Raw genomic sequence first — 23,155 nt, forward strand, 5'->3', positions numbered from 1 at the left:
TATGCGTTATGCGTTAAGCGTTATGGGCTATGCGTTAAGCGTTATGCGTTATGCATTATGCGTTACGCGTTATGCGTTAGGCGTTATGCGTTAAGCGTTATGCGTTATGCGTTATGCGTTATGTGTTATGCGTTATGCGTTATGCGTTATGCGTTATGCGTTATGCGTTATGCGTTATGCGTTATGCGTCATGCGTTATGCGTTATGCGTTATGCGTTATGCGTTATGCTTTGTGCGTTATGCGTTATGCGTTATGCGTTATGCGTTATGCGTTATGCGTTATGCGTTATGCGTTATGCGTTATGCGTTATGCGTTATGCGTTATGCGTTATGCGTTATGCGGTATGCGTTATGCGTTATGCGTTATGCGTTATGCGTTATGCGTTATGCGTTATGCGTTATGCGTTATGCGTTATGCGTTATGCGTTATGCGTTATGCGTTATGCGTTATGCGTTATGCGTTATGCGTTATGCGTTATGCGTTATGCGTTATGCGTTATGCGTTATGCGTTATGCGTTATGCGTTATGCGTTATGCGTTATGCGTTATGCGTTATGCGTTATGCGTTATGCGTTATGCGTTATGCGTTATGCGTTATGCGTTATGCGTTATGCGTTATGCGCGATGCGTTATGCGTTATGCGTTATGGGCTATGCGTTAAGCGTTATGCGTTATGCATTATGCGTTACGCGTTATGCGTTATGCGTTATGCGTTATGCGTTATGCGTTATGCGTTATGCGTTATGCGTTATGCGTTATGCGTTATGCGTTATGCGTTATGCGTTATGCGTTATGCGTTATGCGTTATGCGTTATGCGTTATGCGTTATGCGTTATGCGTTATGCGTTATGCGTTATGCGGTATGCGTTATGCGTTATGCGTTATGCGTTATGCGTTATGCGTTATGCGTTATGCGTTAAGCGTTATGCGTTATGCGTTATGAGCTATGCGTTAAGCGTTATGCGTTATGCGTTATGCGTAATGCGTTATGCGTTAAGCGTTATGCGTTATGCGTTATGCGTTATGCGTTATGCGTTATGCGTTATGCGTTATGCGTTATGCGTTATGCGTTATGCGTTATGCGTTATGCGTTATGCGTTATGCGTTATGCGTTATGCGTTATGCGTTATGCGTTATGCGTTATGCGTTATGCGTTATGCGTTATGCGTTATGCGTTATGCGTTATGCGTTATGCGTTATGCGTTATGCGTTATGCGTTATGCGTTATGCGTTATGCGTTATGCGTTATGCGTTATGCGTTATGCGTTATGCGTTAAGCGTTATGCGTTATGCGTTATGAGCTATGCGTTAAGCGTTATGCGTTATGCGTTATGCGTAATGCGTTATGCGTTAAGCGTTATGCGTTATGCGTTATGCGTTATGCGTTATGCGTTATGCGTTATGCGTTATGCGTTATGCGTTATGCGTTATGCGTTATGCGTTATGCGTTATGCGTTATGCGTTATGCGTTATGCGTTATGCGTTATGCGTTATGCGTTATGCGTTATGCGTTATGCGTTATGCGTTATGCGTTATGCGTTATGCGTTATGCGTTATGCGTTATGCGTTATGCGTTATGCGTTATGCGTTATGCGTTATGCGTTATGCGTTATGCGTTATGCGTTATGCGTTATGCGTTATGCGTTATGCGTTATGCGTTATGCGTTATGCGTTATGCGTTATGCGTTATGCGTTATGCGTTATGCGTTATGCGTTATGCGTTATGCGTTATGCGATATGCGATATGCGTTATGCGTTATGCGTTATGTGTTATGCGTTAGGCGTTATCCGTTATGCGTTATCCGTTATGCGTTATGCGTTAAGCGTTATGCGTTATGCGTTATGAGCTATGCGTTAAGCGTTATGCGTTATGCGTTATGCGTTATGCGTTATGCGTTATGCGTAATGCGTTATGCGTTATGCGTTATGCGTTATGCGTAATGCGTTATGCGTTATGCGTTATGCGTTATGCGTTATGCGTTATGCGTTATGGGTTATGCGTTATGCGTTATGCGTTATGCGTTATGCGTTATGCGTTATGCGTTATGCGTTATGCGTTATGCGTTATGCGTTATGCGTTATGCGTTATGCGTTATGCGTTATGCGTTATGCGTTATGCGTTATGCGTTATGCGTTATGCGTTATGCGTTATGCGTTATGCGTTATGCGTTATGCGTTATGCGTTATGCGTTATGCGTTATGCGTTATGCGTTATGCGTTATGCGTTATGCGTTATGCGTTATGCGTTATGCGATATGCGATATGCGTTATGCGTTATGCGTTATGTGTTATGCGTTATGCGTTATCCGTTATGCGTTATCCGTTATGCGTTATGCGTTATGCGTTATGAGCTATGCGTTAAGCGTTATGCGTTATGCGTTATGCGTTATGCGTTATGCGTTATGCGTAATGCGTTATGCGTTATGCGTTATGCGTTATGCGTTATGCGTTATGCGTTATGCGTTATGCGTTATGCGTTATGCGTTATGCGTTATGCGTTATGCGTTATGCGTTATCCGTTATGCGTTATCCGTTATGCGTTATGCGTTAAGCGTTATGCGTTATGCGTTATGAGCTATGCGTTAAGCGTTATGCGTTATGCGTTATGCGTTATGCGTTATGCGCGATGCGTTATGCGTTATGCGTTATGGGCTATGCGTTAAGCGTTATGCGTTATGCATTATGCGTTACGCGTTATGCGTTATGCGTTATGCGTTATGCGTTATGCGTTATGCGTTATGCGTTATGCGTTATGCGTTATGCGTTATGCGTTATGCGTTATGCGTTATGCGTTATGCGTTATGCGTTATGCGTTATGCGTTATGCGTTATGCGTTATGCGTTATGCGTTATGCGTTATGCGTTATGCGTTATGCGTTATGCGTTATGCGTTATGCGTTATGCGTTATGCGTTATGCGTTATGCGTTATGCGTTATGCGTTATGCGTTATGCGATATGCGATATGCGTTATGCGTTATGCGTTATGTGTTATGCGTTATGCGTTATCCGTTATGCGTTATCCGTTATGCGTTATGCGTTAAGCGTTATGCGTTATGCGTTATGAGCTATGCGTTAAGCGTTATGCGTTATGCGTTATGCGTTATGCGTTATGCGTTATGCGTAATGCGTTATGCGTTATGCGTTATGCGTTATGCGTTATGCGTTATGCGTTATGCGTTATGCGTTATGCGTTATGCGTTATGCGTTATGCGTTATGCGTTATGCGTTATGCGTTATGCGTTATGCGTTATGCGTTATGCGTTATGCGTTATGCGTTATGCGTTATGCGTTATGCGTTATGCGTTATGCGTTATGCGTTATGCGTTATGCGTTATGCGTTATGCGTTATGCGTTATGCGTTATGCGTTATGCGTTATGCGTTATGCGTTATGCGTTATGCGTTATGCGTTATGCGTTATGCGTTATGCGTTATGCGTTATGCGTTATGCGTTATGCGTCATGCGTTATGCGTTATGCGTTATGCGTTATGCGTTATGCGTTATGCGTTATGCGTTATGCGTTATGCGTTATGCGTTATGCGTTATGCGTTATGCGTTATGCGTTATGCGTTATGCGTTATGCGTTATGCGTTATGCGTTATGCGTTATGCGTTATGCGTTATGCGTTATGCGATATGCGATATGCGTTATGCGTTATGCGTTATGTGTTATGCGTTATGCGTTATCCGTTATGCGTTATCCGTTATGCGTTATGCGTTAAGCGTTATGCGTTATGCGTTATGAGCTATGCGTTAAGCGTTATGCGTTATGCGTTATGCGTTATGCGTTATGCGTCATGCGTTATGCGTTATGCGTTATGCGTTATGCGTTATGCGTTATGCGTTATGCGTTATGCGTTATGCGTTATGCGTTATGCGTTATGCGTTATGCGTCATGCGTTATGCGTTATGCGTTATGCGTTATGCGTTATGCGTTATGCGTTATGCGTTATGCGTTATGCGTTATGCGTTATGCGTTATGCGTTATGCGTTATGCGTTATGCGTTATGCGTTATGCGTTATGCGTTATGCGTTATGCGTTATGCGTTATGCGTTATGCGTTATGCGATATGCGATATGCGTTATGCGTTATGCGTTATGTGTTATGCGTTATGCGTTATCCGTTATGCGTTATCCGTTATGCGTTATGCGTTAAGCGTTATGCGTTATGCGTTATGAGCTATGCGTTAAGCGTTATGCGTTATGCGTTATGCGTTATGCGTTATGCGTTATGCGTAATGCGTTATGCGTTATGCGTTATGCGTTATGCGTTATGCGTTATGCGTTATGCGTTATGCGTTATGCGTTATGCGTTATGCGTTATGCGTTATGCGTTATGCGTTATGCGTTATGCGTTATGCGTTATGCGTTATGCGTTATCCGTTATGCGTTATGCGCGATGCGTTATGCGTTATGCGTTATGCGTTATGCGTTATGGGCTATGCGTTAAGCGTTATGCGTTATGCATTATGCGTTACGCGTTATGCGTTATGCGTTATGCGTTATGCGTTATGCGTTATGCGTTATGCGTTATGCGTTATGCGTTATGCGTTATGCGTTATGCGTTATGCGTTATGCGTTATGCGTTATGCGTTATGCGTTATGCGTTATGCGTTATGCGTTATGCGTTATGCGTTATGCGTTATGCGTTATGCGTTATGCGTTATGCGTTATGCGTTATGCGTTATGCGTTATGCGTTATGCGTTATGCGTTATGCGTTATGCGTTATGCGTTATGCGTTATGCGATATGCGATATGCGTTATGCGTTATGCGTTATGTGTTATGCGTTATGCGTTATCCGTTATGCGTTATCCGTTATGCGTTATGCGTTATGCGTTATGAGCTATGCGTTAAGCGTTATGCGTTATGCGTTATGCGTTATGCGTTATGCGTTATGCGTAATGCGTTATGCGTTATGCGTTATGCGTTATGCGTTATGCGTTATGCGTTATGCGTTATGCGTTATGCGTTATGCGTTATGCGTTATGCGTTATGCGTTATGCGTTATCCGTTATGCGTTATCCGTTATGCGTTATGCGTTAAGCGTTATGCGTTATGCGTTATGAGCTATGCGTTAAGCGTTATGCGTTATGCGTTATGCGTTATGCGTTATGCGCGATGCGTTATGCGTTATGCGTTATGGGCTATGCGTTAAGCGTTATGCGTTATGCATTATGCGTTACGCGTTATGCGTTATGCGTTATGCGTTATGCGTTATGCGTTATGCGTTATGCGTTATGCGTTATGCGTTATGCGTTATGCGTTATGCGTTATGCGTTATGCGTTATGCGTTATGCGTTATGCGTTATGCGTTATGCGTTATGCGTTATGCGTTATGCGTTATGCGTTATGCGTTATGCGTTATGCGTTATGCGTTATGCGTTATGCGTTATGCGTTATGCGTTATGCGTTATGCGTTATGCGTTATGCGTTATGCGTTATGCGTTATGCGTTATGCGATATGCGATATGCGTTATGCGTTATGCGTTATGTGTTATGCGTTATGCGTTATCCGTTATGCGTTATCCGTTATGCGTTATGCGTTAAGCGTTATGCGTTATGCGTTATGAGCTATGCGTTAAGCGTTATGCGTTATGCGTTATGCGTTATGCGTTATGCGTTATGCGTAATGCGTTATGCGTTATGCGTTATGCGTTATGCGTTATGCGTTATGCGTTATGCGTTATGCGTTATGCGTTATGCGTTATGCGTTATGCGTTATGCGTTATGCGTTATGCGTTATGCGTTATGCGTTATGCGTTATGCGTTATGCGTTATGCGTTATGCGTTATGCGTTATGCGTTATGCGTTATGCGTTATGCGTTATGCGTTATGCGTTATGCGTTATGCGTTATGCGTTATGCGTTATGCGTTATGCGTTATGCGTTATGCGTTATGCGTTATGCGTTATGCGTTATGCGTTATGCGTTATGCGTTATGCGTTATGCGTTATGCGTTATGCGTCATGCGTTATGCGTTATGCGTTATGCGTTATGCGTTATGCGTTATGCGTTATGCGTTATGCGTTATGCGTTATGCGTTATGCGTTATGCGTTATGCGTTATGCGTTATGCGTTATGCGTTATGCGTTATGCGTTATGCGTTATGCGTTATGCGATATGCGATATGCGTTATGCGTTATGCGTTATGTGTTATGCGTTATGCGTTATCCGTTATGCGTTATCCGTTATGCGTTATGCGTTAAGCGTTATGCGTTATGCGTTATGAGCTATGCGTTAAGCGTTATGCGTTATGCGTTATGCGTTATGCGTTATGCGTCATGCGTTATGCGTTATGCGTTATGCGTTATGCGTTATGCGTTATGCGTTATGCGTTATGCGTTATGCGTTATGCGTTATGCGTTATGCGTTATGCGTCATGCGTTATGCGTTATGCGTTATGCGTTATGCGTTATGCGTTATGCGTTATGCGTTATGCGTTATGCGTTATGCGTTATGCGTTATGCGTTATGCGTTATGCGTTATGCGTTATGCGTTATGCGTTATGCGTTATGCGTTATGCGTTATGCGTTATGCGATATGCGATATGCGTTATGCGTTATGCGTTATGTGTTATGCGTTATGCGTTATCCGTTATGCGTTATCCGTTATGCGTTATGCGTTAAGCGTTATGCGTTATGCGTTATGAGCTATGCGTTAAGCGTTATGCGTTATGCGTTATGCGTTATGCGTTATGCGTTATGCGTTATGCGTTATGCGTTATGCGTTATGCGTTATGCGTTAAGCGTTATGCGTTATGCGTTATGCGTTATGCGTTATGCGTTATGCGTTAAGCGTCATGCGTTATGCTTTATGCGTTATGCGTTATGCGTTATGCGTTATGCGTTATGCGTTATGCGTTATGCGTTATGCGTTATGCGTTATGCGTTATGCGTTATGCGTTATGCGTTATGCGTTATGCGTTATGCGTTATGCGTTATGCGTTATGCGTTATGCGTTATGCGTTATGCGTTATGCGTTATGCGTTATGCGTTATGCGTTATGCTTTATGCGTTATGCGTTATGCTTCTTGCGTTATCCGTTATGCGTTATGCGTTATGCGTTATGCGTTATGCGTTATGCGTTATGCGTTATGCGTTATGCGTTATGCGTTATGCGTTATGCGTTATGCGTTATGCGTTATGCGTTATGCGTTATGCGTTATGCGTTATGCGTTATGCGTTATGCGTTATGCGTTATGCGTTATGCGTTATGCGTTATGCGATATGCGATATGCGTTATGCGTTATGCGTTATGTGTTATGCGTTATGCGTTATCCGTTATGCGTTATCCGTTATGCGTTATGCGTTAAGCGTTATGCGTTATGCGTTATGAGCTATGCGTTAAGCGTTATGCGTTATGCGTTATGCGTTATGCGTTATGCGTTATGCGTAATGCGTTATGCGTTATGCGTTATGCGTTATGCGTTATGCGTTATGCGTTATGCGTTATGCGTTATGCGTTATGCGTTATGCGTTATGCGTTATGCGTTATGCGTTATGCGTTATGCGTTATGCGTTATGCGTTATGCGTTATGCGTTATGCGTTATGCGTTATCCGTTATGCGTTATGCGCGATGCGTTATGCGTTATGCGTTATGCGTTATGCGTTATGGGCTATGCGTTAAGCGTTATGCGTTATGCATTATGCGTTACGCGTTATGCGTTATGCGTTATGCGTTATGCGTTATGCGTTATGCGTTATGCGTTATGCGTTATGCGTTATGCGTTATGCGTTATGCGTTATGCGTTATGCGTTATGCGTTAAGCGTTATGCGTTATGCGTTATGCGTTATGCGTTATGCGTTATGCGTTAAGCGTCATGCGTTATGCTTTATGCGTTATGCGTTATGCGTTATGCGTTATGCGTTATGCGTTATGCGTTATGCGTTATGCGTTATGCGTTATGCGTTATGCGTTATGCGTTATGCGTTATGCGTTATGCGTTATGCGTTATGCGTTATGCGTTATGCGTTATGCGTTATGCGTTATGCGTTATGCGTTATGCTTTATGCGTTATGCGTTATGCTTCTTGCGTTATCCGTTATGCGTTATGCGTTATGCGTTATGCGTTATGCGTTATGCGTTATGCGTTATGCGTTATGCGTTATGCGTTATGCGTTATGCGTTATGCGTTATGCGTTATGCGTTATGCGTTATGCGTTATGCGTTATGCGTTATGCGTTATGCGTTATGCGTTATGCGTTATGCGTTATGCGTTATGCGTTATGCGTTATGCGTTATGCGTTATGCGTTATGCGTTATGCGTTATGCGTTATGCGATATGCGATATGCGTTATGCGTTATGCGTTATGTGTTATGCGTTATGCGTTATCCGTTATGCGTTATCCGTTATGCGTTATGCGTTAAGCGTTATGCGTTATGCGTTATGAGCTATGCGTTAAGCGTTATGCGTTATGCGTTATGCGTTATGCGTTATGCGTTATGCGTTATGCGTAATGCGTTATGCGTTATGCGTTATGCGTTATGCGTTATGCGTTATGCGTTATGCGTTATGCGTTATGCGTTATGCGTTATGCGTTATGCGTTATGCGTTATGCGTTATGCGTTATGCGTTATGCGTTATGCGTTATGCGTTATGCGTTATGCGTTATGCGTTATGCGTTATGCGTTATGCGTTATGCGTTATGCGTTATGCGTTATGCGTTATGCGTTATGCGTTATGCGTTATGCGTTATGCGTTATCCGTTATGCGTTATGCGCGATGCGTTATGCGTTATGCGTTATGGGCTATGCGTTAAGCGTTATGCGTTATGCATTATGCGTTACGCGTTATGCGTTATGCGTTATGCGTTATGCGTTATGCGTTATGCGTTATGCGTTATGCGTTATGCGTTATGCGTTATGCGTTATGCGTTATGCGTTATGCGTTATGCGTTATGCGTTATGCGTTATGCGTTATGCGTTATGCGTTATGCGTTATGCGTTATGCGTTATGCGTTATGCGTTATGCGTTATGCGTTATGCGTTATGCGTTATGCGTTATGCGTTATGCGTTATGCGTTATGCGTTATGCGTTATGCGTTATGCGTTATGCGTTATGCGTTATGCGTTATGCGTTATGCGTTATGCGTTATGCGTTATGCGTTATGCGTTATGCGTTATGCGTTATGCGTTATGCGTTATGCGTTATGCTTTATGCGTTATGCGTTATGCTTCTTGCGTTATCCGTTATGCGTTATGCGTTATGCGTTATGCGTTATGCGTTATGCGTTATGCGTTATGCGTTATGCGTTATGCGTTATGGGTTATGCGTTATGCGTAATTCGTTATGCGTTATGCGTTATGCGTTATCCGTTATGCGTTATGCGTTATGCGTTATCCGTTATGCGTTATGCGCGATGCGTTATGCGTTATGCGTTATGGGCTATGCGTTAAGCGTTATACGTTATGCATTATGCGTTACGCGTTATGCGTTAGGCGTTATGCGTTAAGCGTTATGCGTTATGCGTTACGCGTTATGTGTTATGCGTTATGCGTTATGCGTTATGCGTTATGCGTTATGCGTTATGGGTTATGCGTTATGCGTAATTCGTTATGCGTTATGCGTTATGCGTTATGCGTTATCCGTTATGCGTTATGCGTTATGCGTTATCCGTTATGCGTTATGCGCGATGCGTTATGCGTTATGCGTTATGGGCTATGCGTTAAGCGTTATGCGTTATGCATTATGCGTTACGCGTTATGCGTTAGGCGTTATGCGTTAAGCGTTATGCGTTATGCGTTATGCGTTATGCGTTATGCGTTATGCGTTATGCGTTATGCGTTATGCGTTATGCGTTATGCGTTATGCGTTATGCGTTATGCGTTATGCGTTATGCGTTATGCGTTATGCGTTATGCGTTATGCGTTATGCGTTATGCGTTATGCGTTATGCGTTATGCGTTATGCGTAATGCGTTATGCGTTATGCGTTATGCGTTATGCGTTATGCGTTATCCGTTATGCGTTATGCGTTATGCGTTATGCGTAATGCGTTATGCGTTAAGCGTTACGCGTTATGCGTTATGCGTTATGCGTTATGCGTTATGCGTTATGCGTTATGCGTTATGCGTTATGCGTTATGCGTTATGCGTTATGCGTTATGCGTTATGCGTTATGCGTTATGCGTTATGCGTTATGCGTTATGCGTTATGCGTTATGCGTTATGCGTTATGCGTTATGCGTTATGCGTTATGCGTTATGCGTTATCCGTTATGCGTTATGCGCGATGCGTTATGCGTTAAGCGTTATGGGCTATGCGTTAAGCGTTATGCGTTATGCATTATGCGTTACGCGTTATGCGTTAGGCGTTATGCGTTAAGCGTTATGCGTTATGCGTTATGCGTTATGTGTTATGCGTTATGCGTTATGCGTTATGCGTTATGCGTTATGCGTTATGCGTTATGCGTTATGCGTTATGCGTTATGCGTTATGCGTCATGCGTTATGCGTTATGCGTTATGCGTTATGCGTTATGCTTTGTGCGTTATGCGTTATGCGTTATGCGTTATGCGTTATGCGTTATGCGTTATGCGTTATGCGTTATGCGTTATGCGTTATGCGTTATGCGGTATGCGTTATGCGTTATGCGTTATGCGTTATGCGTTATGCGTTATGCGTTATGCGTTATGCGTTATGCGTTATGCGTTATGCGTTATGCGTTATGCGTTACGCGTTATGCGTTAGGCGTTATGCGTTAAGCGTTATGCGTTATGCGTTATGCGTTATGCGTTATGCGTTATGCGTTATGCGTTATGCGTTATGCGTTATGCGTTATGCGTTATGCGTTATGCGTTATGCGTTATGCGTTATGCGTTATGCGTTATGCGTTATGCGTTATGCGTTATGCGTTATGCGTTATGCGTAATGCGTTATGCGTTATGCGTTATGCGTTATGCGTTATGCGTTATGCGTTATGCGTTATCCGTTATGCGTTATGCGTTATGCGTTATGCGTAATGCGTTATGCGTTAAGCGTTACGCGTTACGCGTTATGCGTTATGCGTTATGCGTTATGCGTTATGCGTTATGCGTTATGCGTTATGCGTTATGCGTTATGCGTTATGCGTTATGCGTTATGCGTTATGCGTTATGCGTTATGCGTTATGCGTTATGCGTTATGCGTTATGCGTTATGCGTTATGCGTTATGCGTTATCCGTTATGCGTTATGCGCGATGCGTTATGCGTTAAGCGTTATGGGCTATGCGTTAAGCGTTATGCGTTATGCATTATGCGTTACGCGTTATGCGTTAGGCGTTATGCGTTAAGCGTTATGCGTTATGCGTTATGCGTTATGTGTTATGCGTTATGCGTTATGCGTTATGCGTTATGCGTTATGCGTTATGCGTTATGCGTTATGCGTTATGCGTTATGCGTTATGCGTTATGCGTCATGCGTTATGCGTTATGCGTTATGCGTTATGCGTTATGCTTTGTGCGTTATGCGTTATGCGTTATGCGTTATGCGTTATGCGTTATGCGTTAGGCGTTATGCGTTATGCGTTATGCGTTATGCGGTATGCGTTATGCGTTATGCGTTATGCGTTATGCGTTATGCGTTATGCGTTATGCGTTATGCGTTATGCGTTATGCGTTATGCGTTATGCGTTATGCGTTATGCGTTATGCGTTATGCGTTATGCGTTATGCGTTATGCGTTATGCGTTATGCGTTATGCGTTATGCGTTATGCGTTATGCGTTATGCGTTATGCGTTATGCGTTATGCGTTATGCGTTATGCGTTATGCGTTATGCGTTATGCGTTATGCGTTATGCGTTATGCGTTATGCGTTATGCGTTATGCGTTATGCGTTATGCGTTATGCGTTATGCGTTATGCGTTATGCGTTATGCGTTATGCGTTATGCGTTATGCGTTATGCGTTACGCGTTATGCGTTACGCGTTATGCGTTATGCGTTATGCGTTATGCGTTATGCGTTATGCGTTATGCGTTATGCGTTATGCGTTATGCGTTATGCGTTATGCGTTATGCGTTATGCGTTATGCGTTATGCGTTATGCGTTATGCGTTATGTGTTATGCGTTATGCGTTATCCGTTATGCGTTATGCGCGATGCGTTATGCGTTATGCGTTATGGGCTATGCGTTAAGCGTTATGCGTTATGCATTATGCGTTACGCGTTATGCGTTATGCGTTATGCGTTATGCGTTATGCGTTATGCGTTATGCGTTATGCGTTATGCGTTATCCGTTATGCGTTATGCGTTATGCGTTATCCGTTATGCGTTATGCGTTATGCGTTAAGCGTTATGCGTTATGCGTTATGAGCTATGCGTTAAGCGTTATGCGTTATGCGTTATGCGTTATGCGTTATGGGTTATGCGTTATGCGTAATTCGTTATGCGTTATGCGTTATGCGTTATCCGTTATGCGTTATGCGTTATGCGTTATGCGTTATGCGTTATGCGTTATGCGTTATGCGTTATGCGTTATGCGTTATGCGTTATGCGTTATGCGTTATGCGTTATGCGTTATGCGTTATGCGTTATGCGTTATGCGTTATGCGTTATGCGTTATGCGTTATGCGTTATGCGTTATGCGTTATGCGTTATGCGTTATGCGTTATGCGTTATGCGTTATGCGTTATGCGTTATGCGTTATGCGTTATGCGTTATGCGTTATGCGATATGCGATATGCGTTATGCGTTATGCGTTATGCGTTATGTGTTATGCGTTATGCGTTATCCGTTATGCGTTATCCGTTATGCGTTATGCGTTAAGCGTTATGCGTTATGCGTTATGAGCTATGCGTTAAGCGTTATGCGTTATGCGTTATGCGTTATGCGTTATGCGTTATGCGTTATGCGTAATGCGTTATGCGTTATGCGTTATGCGTTATGCGTTATGCGTTATGCGTTATGCGTTATGCGTTATGCGTTATGCGTTATGCGTTATGCGTTATGCGTTATGCGTTATGCGTTATGCGTTATGCGTTATGCGTTATGCGTTATGCGTTATGCGTTATGCGTTATGCGTTATGCGTTATGCGTTATGCGTTATGCGTTATGCGTTATGCGTTATGCGTTATGCGTTATGCGTTATGCGTTATGCGTTATGCGTTATGCGTTATGCGTTATGCGTTATGCGTTATGCGTTATGCGTTATGCGTTAAGCGTTATGCGTTATGCGTTATGAGCTATGCGTTAAGCGTTATGCGTTATGCGTTATGCGTAATGCGTTATGCGTTAAGCGTTATGCGTTATGCGTTATGCGTTATGCGTTATGCGTTATGCGTTATGCGTTATGCGTTATGCGTTATGCGTTATGCGTTATGCGTTATGCGTTATGCGTTATGCGTTATGCGTTATGCGTTATGCGTTATGCGTTATGCGATATGCGATATGCGTTATGCGTTATGCGTTATGCGTTATGTGTTATGCGTTATGCGTTATCCGTTATGCGTTATCCGTTATGCGTTATGCGTTAAGCGTTATGCGTTATGCGTTATGCGTTATGCGTTATGCGTTATGCGTTATGCGTTATGCGTTATGCGTTATGCGTTATGCGTTATGCGTTATGCGTTATGCGTTATGCGTTATGCGTTATGCGTTATGCGTTATGCGTTATGCGTTATGCGTTATGCGTTATGCGTTATGCGTTATGCGTTATGCGTTATGCGTTATGCGTTATGCGTTATGCGTTATGCGTTATGCGTTATGCGTTATGCGTTATGCGTTATGCGTTATGCGTTATCCATTATGCGTTATGCGTTATGCGTTATGCGTTATGCGTTACGCGTTATACGTTATGCGTTATGCGTGATGCGTTATGCGTTATGCGTTATGCGTTATGGGCTATGCGTTAAGCGTTATGCGTTATGCGTTATGCGTTATGCGTTATGCGTTATGCGTTAAGCGTTATGCGTTATGCGTTATGCGTTATGCGTTATGCGTTATCCGTTATGCGTTATGCGTTATGCGTTATGCGTTATGCGTTAAGCGTTATGCGTTATGCGTTATGCGATATGTGTTATGCGATATGCGTTATGCGTTATGCGTTATGCGTTCTGCGTTATGCGTTATGCGTTATGCGTTATGCGTTATGCGTTATGCGTTATGCGTTATGCGTTATGCGTTATGCGTTATGCGTTATGCGTTATGCGTTATGCGTTATGCGTTATGCGTTATGCGTTATGCGTTATGCGTTATGCGTTATGCGTTATGCGTTATGCGTTATGCGTTAGGCGTTATGCGTTACGCGTTATGCGTTATTCGTTATGCGTTATGCGTTACGCGTTATACGTTATGCGTTATGCGTGATGCGTTATGCGTTATGCGTTATGCGTTATGCGTTATGCGTTATGCGTTATGCGTTATGCGTTATGCGTTATGCGTTATGCGTTATGCGTTATGCGTTATGCGTTATGCGTTATGCGTTATGCGTTATGCGTTATGCGTTATGCGTTATGCGTTATGCGTTATGCGTTATGCGTTATGCGTTATGCGTTATGCGTTATGCGTTATGCGTTATGCGTTATGCGTTATGCGTTATGCGTTATGCGTTATGCGTTATGCGTTATGCGTTATGCGTTATGCGTTATGCGTTATGCGTTATGCGTTATGCGTTATGCGTTATGCGTTATGCGTTATGCGTTATGCGTCATGCGTTATGCGTTATGCGTGATGCGTCATGCGTTATGCGTTATGCGTTATGCGTCATGCGTTATGCGTTATGCGTTATGCGTTATGTGTTATGCGTTATGCGTTATGCGTTATGCGTTATCCGTTATGCGTTATGCGTTATGCGTTATGCGTTAAGCGTTATGCGTTATGCGTTATGCGATATGCGTTAGGCGTTATGCGTTACGCGTTATACGTTATGCGTTATGCGTGATGCGTTATGCGTTATGCGTTATGCGTTATGGGCTATGCGTTAAGCGTTATGCGTTATGCGTTACGCGTTATGCGTTATTCGTTATGCGTTATGCGTTACGCGTTATACGTTATGCGTTATGCGTGATGCGTTATGCGTTATGCGTTATGCGTTATGCGTTATGCGTTATGCGTTATGCGTTATGCGTTATGCGTTATGCGTTATGCGTTATGCGTTATGCGTTATGCGTTATGCGTTATGCGTTATGCGTTATGCGTTATGCGTTATGCGTTATGCGTTATGCGTTATGGGCTATGCGTTAAGCGTTATGCGTTATGCGTTATGCGTTATGCGTTATGCGTTAAGCGTTATGCGTTATGCGTTATGCGTTATGCGTTATGCGTTATGCGTTATGCGTTATGCGTTATGCGTTATGCGTTATGCGTTATGCGTTATGCGTTATGCGTTATGCGTTATGCGTTATGCGTTATGCGTTATGCGTTATGCGTTATGCGTTATGCGTTATGCGTTATGCGTTATGCGTTATGCGTTATGCGTTATGCGTTATGCGTTAGGCGTTATGCGTTACGCGTTATACGTTATGCGTTATGCGTGATGCGTTATGCGTTATGCGTTATGCGTTATGGGCTATGCGTTAAGCGTTATGCGTTATGCGTTATGCGTTATGCGTTATGCGTTATGCGTTAAGCGTTATGCGTTATGCGTTATGCGTTATGCGTTATGCGTTATGCGTTATGCGTTATGCGTTATGCGTTATGCGTTATGCGTTATGCGTTATGCGTTATGCGTTATGCGTTAGGCGTTATGCGTTACGCGTTATACGTTATGCGTTATGCGTGATGCGTTATGCGTTATGCGTTATGCGTTATGGGCTATGCGTTAAGCGTTATGCGTTATGCGTTATGCGTTATGCGTTATGCGTTATGCGTTATGCGTTATGCGTTATGCGTTATGCGTTATGCGTTCTGCGTTATGCGTTAGGCGTTATGCGTGATGCGTTATGCGTTAGGCGTTATGGGCTATGCGTTAAGCGTTATGCGTTATGCATTATGTGTTATGCGTTATGCGTTATGCGTTATGCGTTAAGCGTTATGCGTTATGCGTTATGCGTTATGCGTTATGCGTTATGCGTCATGCGTTATGCGTTATGCGTCATGCGTTATGCGTTATGCGTTATGCGTTATGCGTTATGCGTTATGCGTTATGCGTTATGCGTTATGCGTTAAGCGTTATGCGTTATGCGTTATGCGTTATGCGTTATGCGTTATGCGTTATGCGTTATGCGTTATGCGTTATGCGTTATGCGTTATGCGTTATGCGTTATGCGTTATGCGTTATGCGTTATGCGTTATGCGTTATGCATTATGCGTTATGCGTCATGCGTTATGCGTTATGCGTTATGCGTTATGCGTTATGCGTTATCCGTTATGCGTTATGCGTTACGCGTTATACGTTATGCGTTATGCGTGATGCGTTATGCGTTATGCGTTATGGGCTATGCGTTAAGCGTTATGCGTTATGCATTATGTGTTATGCGTTATGCGTTATGCGTTATGCGTTAAGCGTTATGCGTTATGCGTTATGCGTTATGCGTTATGCGTTATGCGTTATGCGTTATGCGTTATGCGTTATGCGTTATGCGTTATGCGTTATGCGTTATGCGTTATGCGTTATGCGTTATGCGTTATGCGTTATGCGTTATGCGTTATGCGTTATGCGTTATGCGTTATGCGTTATGCGTTATGCGTTATGCGTTATGCGTTATGCGTTATCCATTATGCGTTATGCGTTATGCGTTATGCGTTACGCGTTATACGTTATGCGTTATGCGTGATGCGTTATGCGTTATGCGTTATGCGTTATGGGCTATGCGTTAAGCGTTATGCGTTATGCGTTATGCGTTATGCGTTAAGCGTTATGCGTTATGCGTTATGCGTTATGCGTTATGCATTATGCGTTATGCGTTATGCGTTATGCGTTATGCGTTATGCGTTATGCGTTATGCGTTATGCGTTATGCGTTATGCGTTATGCGTTATGCGTTATGCGTTATGCGTTATGCGTTATGCGTTATGCGTTATGCGTTATGCGTTATGCGTTATGCGTTATGCGTTATGCGTTATGCGTTATGCGTTATGCGTTATGCGTTATGCGTTATGCGTTATGCGTTATGCGTTATGGGCTATGCGTTAAGCGTTATGTGTTCGGGATTCGAATCGAGAGGTTTACCGGTCGATTGAGACACGCCGGGTTTTTCTACCAATTTCAAGAACACACGCCGCGTGTTATTATTTTCGACACCGCGTTCTCAACGGCTCGCCGTCGTGACCCGTAAACTACCTCGATTCGAATCCCGAAACAATCGACTCTGCGATCGATCCGCCAATCGCGGACCACCGCGTTCGTCGACTTGGGCCTATTCGGGAACCCCCTCGGCGAAGCGGGGTCACTCTCTTTGTTCATCGCGCTCCGAGAACACACTCTGGTTTAAAACTCATTGTAACACCGGCTTTTCTGGAATTCACGCGTGTCAGAGCCGTGCGCGCTCCACTTCTTTCATAAATAAATCAACGTTCGTCATTGATCTCCATCACATCGTCCACCGCGAGTCTTCTTTAATCCTTGTGTCGTGACCGTTACCTTTCCTCGCGCGTCCAAACCTGGGCGATCCCGGCACTCAGGCTTTCCGACCGTCGGTCGAAGTCGAAACATTGGTCCTTCGAGCCGGATCGCGAGAAAGTGTACGGTGCCACATCGAGAACGGAACTATCCACTATCATGGCGGGGGTAGAGGCAATCGAAAGCCAACTCCAAACGAAGCGAGCCATCGAACGCAGTCTTCTCAATCTGAGGAAGCTGGGGAAGGAGAAATGGACCAAGGCCACACTGCGTACGAGAATCGCCCACCTGCAGGACCACTGGCAGAAATTCAACACCGGAAACGACCGAGTCTGCTCCATCATCCCTCCCGCGGACCAGACCAAGATCCCGTACTTCTCCGAGAATCAGTTCGAGGAAACGGAGGAAACATACTTGGAGACCCTGGCGTTCATGACGTCTCAGCTCGACGATTTGACCAGCGTCCCCGTAAGTCACCCTTCAAATCCTTGCGACGGGCAAGTGCTTCCGCCTGTACCAGCCGATCAGCTTCCGCGTTTAAACTTGCCAGAATTCGATGGCCGATACGCGACGTGGGAATCGTTTCGCGACCGTTTCACCGCCCTCATTATAAAAAACCCATCGCTCCACGACGTATCGCGCCTCCATTATCTGACGTCGTCCATCACGGGTCGCGCTCTCGAATGTATCGAAAATATTCCCATTACCGAGGATAATTTCACAGTTGCCTGGACTGCTCTTATGAAGCGTTATCAAAATCCGCGACGTCTCATCAACGCACACCTTCAATCATTGTTCGACCTGCCCGCGCTTTCTCACGAGTCGGCGGCCGACTTACAAAGACTTCGCGATCGCGTCTGCGTCATCACCGCGTCGCTGAAAAATCTAGGAAGGAAACCGGAAGATCTCTGGAACGATATACTGGTCCATCTGGTATCCCAGAAGCTGGACACGTCGTCGCGAAAAGCCTGGAAACTAAAAATCAGCGACGACGTTGCACCGCCGCCCTTCGAGCTGCTGTCGAATTTTGTTGATTCTCGCGTTCGTGGGCTCGAAGAATTTTCCGAAAGCGAGTCCGTTACCGCCGCTGTGTGCCCCGTCGCGACGATGCAACCAGCCGCCGGTCCTTCCCGCGTGCATGCCGTCACAACATATCAGACGTCGACGAAAACGTTTCCGCCATGCCCAGTGTGTCGAGCATCTCATAATTTAAGCGCATGCCCGCAGTTTACATCGCGGAACCCGCACGGTCGGCGCGAACTTATCAGTAAACTCAATCGTTGTTTCAACTGTCTGAGCAACGCGCATACCACTTTGGACTGTTCAAGCAAATATTCGTGTCGCGTATGTCACCGACGACACCATTCTCTCCTACACGAAGACGTAGCACCGCCACCATCCGGAAACTCAGCGCCCGTGTCAGCCAGTTCCGAGGTGAGCGCTCACCTCGCGTCTACCCGCGAAGAGCCGAGCTCCGCGGTCCTATTAGCCACGGCCCTTGTAAAATTAAGCGTCTCCTCCGGTCGTTGCGTGACCGTCCGAGCCCTGATCGACCAAGGCTCCGAAACAAGTTTCGTCACCGAAGCGATGGTGCATATTCTGCGAGCAAAGCGCACCCGCGTCAATACTTCGATTTCAGCAGTCGGCGGCGTCCACGCCGGGAGCGTGCGTCACGCTGTGCACCTCCAGGTAGCCCACCGCTCGCGCGCGACTCCCGCGATGTCAACCGTCGCCCTCGTGCTCCCTGCGCTTTCAACGTACGCGCCGAAACGCATCCGTGACTCGCGAGTTCTAGCGCACCTTGCGGATTTGGAATGGGCCGACCCCGATCCGTCAAACCGATCCGCAATTCACCTGATTCTTGGCGCGGACGTTTACCCCAGCATCGTTCTCGATGGGGTGCGGAAATGTCGCAGCGGATCGCCAGTAGCGCAGGAAACCATCTTCGGGTGGGTCATTTCCGGACCCACAGCATGTCAGTCCGGCGAATCGGATACAGTCCATGCTGCCCGTAGCGACTTCCGCGAGTTCTCAAGAATATCTATGCACCATTGCACTCAAGACGACCCTCTCGCTCACGACCTCAAACGATTTTGGGAACTCGAAGAGGTTCCCCGTCGCTCCTTTCTCACCCCGGACGAGGAACAGTGCGAGTCGCACTTCCGCGCAAACACCACTCGTACCGCCGACGGTCAGTACGTGGTCCGTCTTCCGTTCCGTGCCGGCCCCCCAATAAACATCGGGCAGTCGCGCCCGTTAGCGGACCAAATTCATCGCTCGCTGCAGCGAAAGTTCCGCCTGAACTCTTCGCTCGCTTCGGAATATCGAGCGTTCCTCCACGAGTACGAAGAGCTCGGCCACATGCGACGCGCGCTCTCCTCCTCTACATCTCCGACGCAAGCGGTGTACATGCCCCATCACCCCGTGTTCCGAGAAGGCAGCGCGACGACACATCTCCGCGTCGTATTCAACGCGTCCAGCGTCACCTCAAACGGAACCTCTCTTAATGACCATCTACTCTCCGGTCCCAAGCTGCAGTCCGATCTGCCCTCCGTTCTGCTTCGATGGCGGAAATTTCGATACGTGTATACCGCCGATATCGCGAAAATGTATCGCCAGATCCTCGTCAATGACCGCGACCTCGACTATCAGAGGATCATTTGGCAAAATTCACCCGGCGACGAGCCCGCTCCCTTTCAGCTCCTGACTGTCACTTACGGAATGACCTGCGCCCCGTTCCTAGCCCTTCGAGTACTGCAGCAACTTCTCGAGGACGAAGGCTCTCGCTTTCCCCTCGCGCGTCCCATCCTACGGTCGAACATTTACGTAGATGACGTGCTATTCGGCGGCGATGACATCCCTTCTCTACGCCGGTCCCGCGATCAACTAAACGGCCTGCTGCACTGCGGGCATTTCAAACTCCGGAAATGGGCTAGCAACCATTCCGAACTTCTCACCGACATGGATCCGTCGGATCACGGCCTAGCGTGCTCAAAATTCCTCACGCCCGATGATGAGGTTAAAATCCTCGGAGTCAGTTGGAATCCGTCTCGCGACGCCTTCCAATTTCAAGTCTCGCTTTCCAACACGCTTCCCTCAACGAAACGGACAATTTTATCGACAATTGCCAAATTGTACGATCCGTTGGGGTGGGTCACCCCTGCCATTATCTCCGCCAAGGTTATCATTCAGGACCTGTGGCGCCTCCGAATCGCATGGGACGATCCGATCTCCGGCCCTGCACTCGATCGCTGGACCGCGATTTACACTCGCCTTCTGTCACTAGCAGAGGTTCAAATTCCACGGTGGACCGGCCACTCTCACTCTAACGGTCACCTCGAGCTTCACGGCTTCGCGGACGCTTCCAACATTGCATACGCCGCTGTCATCTATGCTCGCTGCATTTCTCCGACAGGTCAGATCACCGTGTCACTGCTAGCAGGCAAATCCAAGGTCGCGCCCCTCACACCTGTGACAATCCCGCGGCTTGAGCTACAGGGCGCCGAGCTTCTGTCCCGTCTCATGGCGTTCGTTCTGTCCGCTTTCGAAAACGCCACCGTTAAGTGTTTCTGTTGGACCGACTCGACTGTCGTCCTAGCATGGCTCAGATCGCACCCGTCCAAGTGGAAACCGTATGTTGCCAACCGCGTCGCGAACATTCAGACTCGACTTCCGAATGCAAGTTGGCAGCATGTGCCTACTGCAGAAAACCCCGCCGATTGCGCTTCCCGCGGGCTCCTCAGCGACGATCTCCTTCGACATGAATTGTGGTGGCACGGTCCCGAGTGGCTCGGACTCGATGCTTCCGCGTGGCCGGCTCAGGCGCCCCTTCCGGAAGGCTACGACCTGCCGGAAGTCAAACTGTCGTTCCACAGCGCGGCCACCCCTTCAATCGAGTGGGATTTGGCCTCCCGATTTTCAAAATGGCCCAAACTCCTACGAGTCACGGCCTATATTATAAGATTCAGCCGTCTCTGCCGCCGCAACATCTCCGACACTCCTAGTCGACCTTCCGGACAGGCTCTCTCGACCTCAGACGTCTCTCTAGCTCGAATCTTTTGGATTAAGCACCTTCAATCCGCGGAATTCCCCGAAGAACTCCACGCGCTCCAGCAAGCCCAAAGTCTGTCGCCAAAGAGCCCGCTACTCTCGCTCAATCCGTTCCTCGATGCTGACGGCATTCTTCGCGTCGGAGGCCGATTGCGTCACGCCGCTCTCCCACACAGAGTGAGGCATCCAATTCTGCTTGCACCTCATCCCATCGTGCGCCTCCTCGTCGAGCAGGTCCACACTCAAACGTTGCACGGCGGCGTGCAACTAACCCTACACACCCTCCGCCAGAACTATTGGCTCCTCCGCGCCCGAAGCATGGTGAAGTCCATTATACACTCGTGCGTTACATGCGTTCGAGAAAGAGCTGCGGTCCCCGAGCAAATCATGGGAAATTTACCCGACGCCCGCGTATCCCCGCCAGCCCGCTGTTTTGCGCACTGCGGGGTGGATTACGCCGGACCCTTCCACATTCGTGCCTCGGCCGGTCGCGGTATCACCTCGCGAAAAGCCAACATCGCCCTTTTCATTTGCATGGCCACGAGGGCGATTCATCTGGAACTAGCCGTCGATTACTCCACTCCGGCATTCCTAAACGCATACCTTCGGTTCTGCTCTCGACGGGGTCTACCGGAGGCCGTCTATTCAGACAACGGCACTAATTTCGTAGGCGGCTGCCGAGAACTCTCAGCAGCCTATCGCGCCGCCATAAGAAACCCAAATTTTTTAAATAAAACAGCGTCCGATGGCACGACGTGGCATTTCATCCCCCCTTCGGCGCCGCATTTCGGAGGCCTATGGGAGGCGGGGGTTAAAAGTGTGAAACATCACCTTCGCCGCGTTCTCGGCGATCGCATGTTAACTTTCGAGGAGTTCACGACACTCCTCTGCGCGATCGAAGCCTGCTTGAACTCCCGCCCCCTTGCTCCGATCTCCGATACCCTCGACGAGTACGAAACCCTCACCCCCGGGCATTTTTTGGTAGGCTCCTCGCTCACGGTACCGCCTCAGCCTTCATACCTTGACCTCTGCGAAAACCGCCTTTCCCGCTGGCAGCTAGTTCGCCACGCAGCGGAACGTTTCTGGAGGTTATGGCAGGATGATTATATCAATACCCTCCAACAGCGAAGCAAGTGGCGAAAACCGTACCCTCCAATCTCCACGGGGCAACTAGTCCTAATTCGGAATCCCACACTCCCTCCGTGTAAGTGGGAGCTCGGTCGCGTAACTCAATTGCATTCCGGCGACGACGGTCACACCCGAGTAGTCACCGTCAAAACGGCAACGGCGACATTCAAGCGCCCGTTGGTAAAATTATGTCTTTTACCCGTTCAACGCGCAGCATCTGCGACGTAAGTCCAGCTCCGTTCGGCTGCGGTCGGGCGCGTTCATTCCCAGCGTCATTTCCCTCGCACCCCCCTCGCGAATCAGTCGGATGACGCCGCCGACCGGTAACCCTGCGTTTCTCGTGCGACCCGATGCGTTCCGTCATGGCGGGCGGCGTTCGCGCACGTTACTCCGCGACCAACCGAGCGACCAGCGTAATTTGTTAATTCATCCATTATTGTACCTCCAACCAAGCGATCACGGCGACACCGAGTTGCCTCTCATGCGTGCGTTCTGGGTTTAGCGTTACCG

General features: G+C 46.8%; 1 protein-coding gene across 1 annotated transcript; it reads left to right on the plus strand.

The window, feature by feature from the left end:
* Positions 1-17,626: 17,626 nt before the first annotated feature.
* LOC143220170 (uncharacterized) lies at positions 17,627-22,869 on the plus strand (the record flags this gene model as incomplete). Its single annotated transcript, XM_076445886.1, has 1 exon — positions 17,627-22,869. A coding segment is annotated over exon 1 (5,243 nt), but the record flags the coding sequence as incomplete, so codon positions are not given.
* Positions 22,870-23,155: the final 286 nt, after the last annotated feature.

Source organism: Lasioglossum baleicum, unplaced genomic scaffold (assembly GCF_051020765.1).
Source record: "Lasioglossum baleicum unplaced genomic scaffold, iyLasBale1 scaffold0295, whole genome shotgun sequence".
NCBI lineage: Eukaryota > Metazoa > Arthropoda > Insecta > Hymenoptera > Halictidae > Lasioglossum > Lasioglossum baleicum.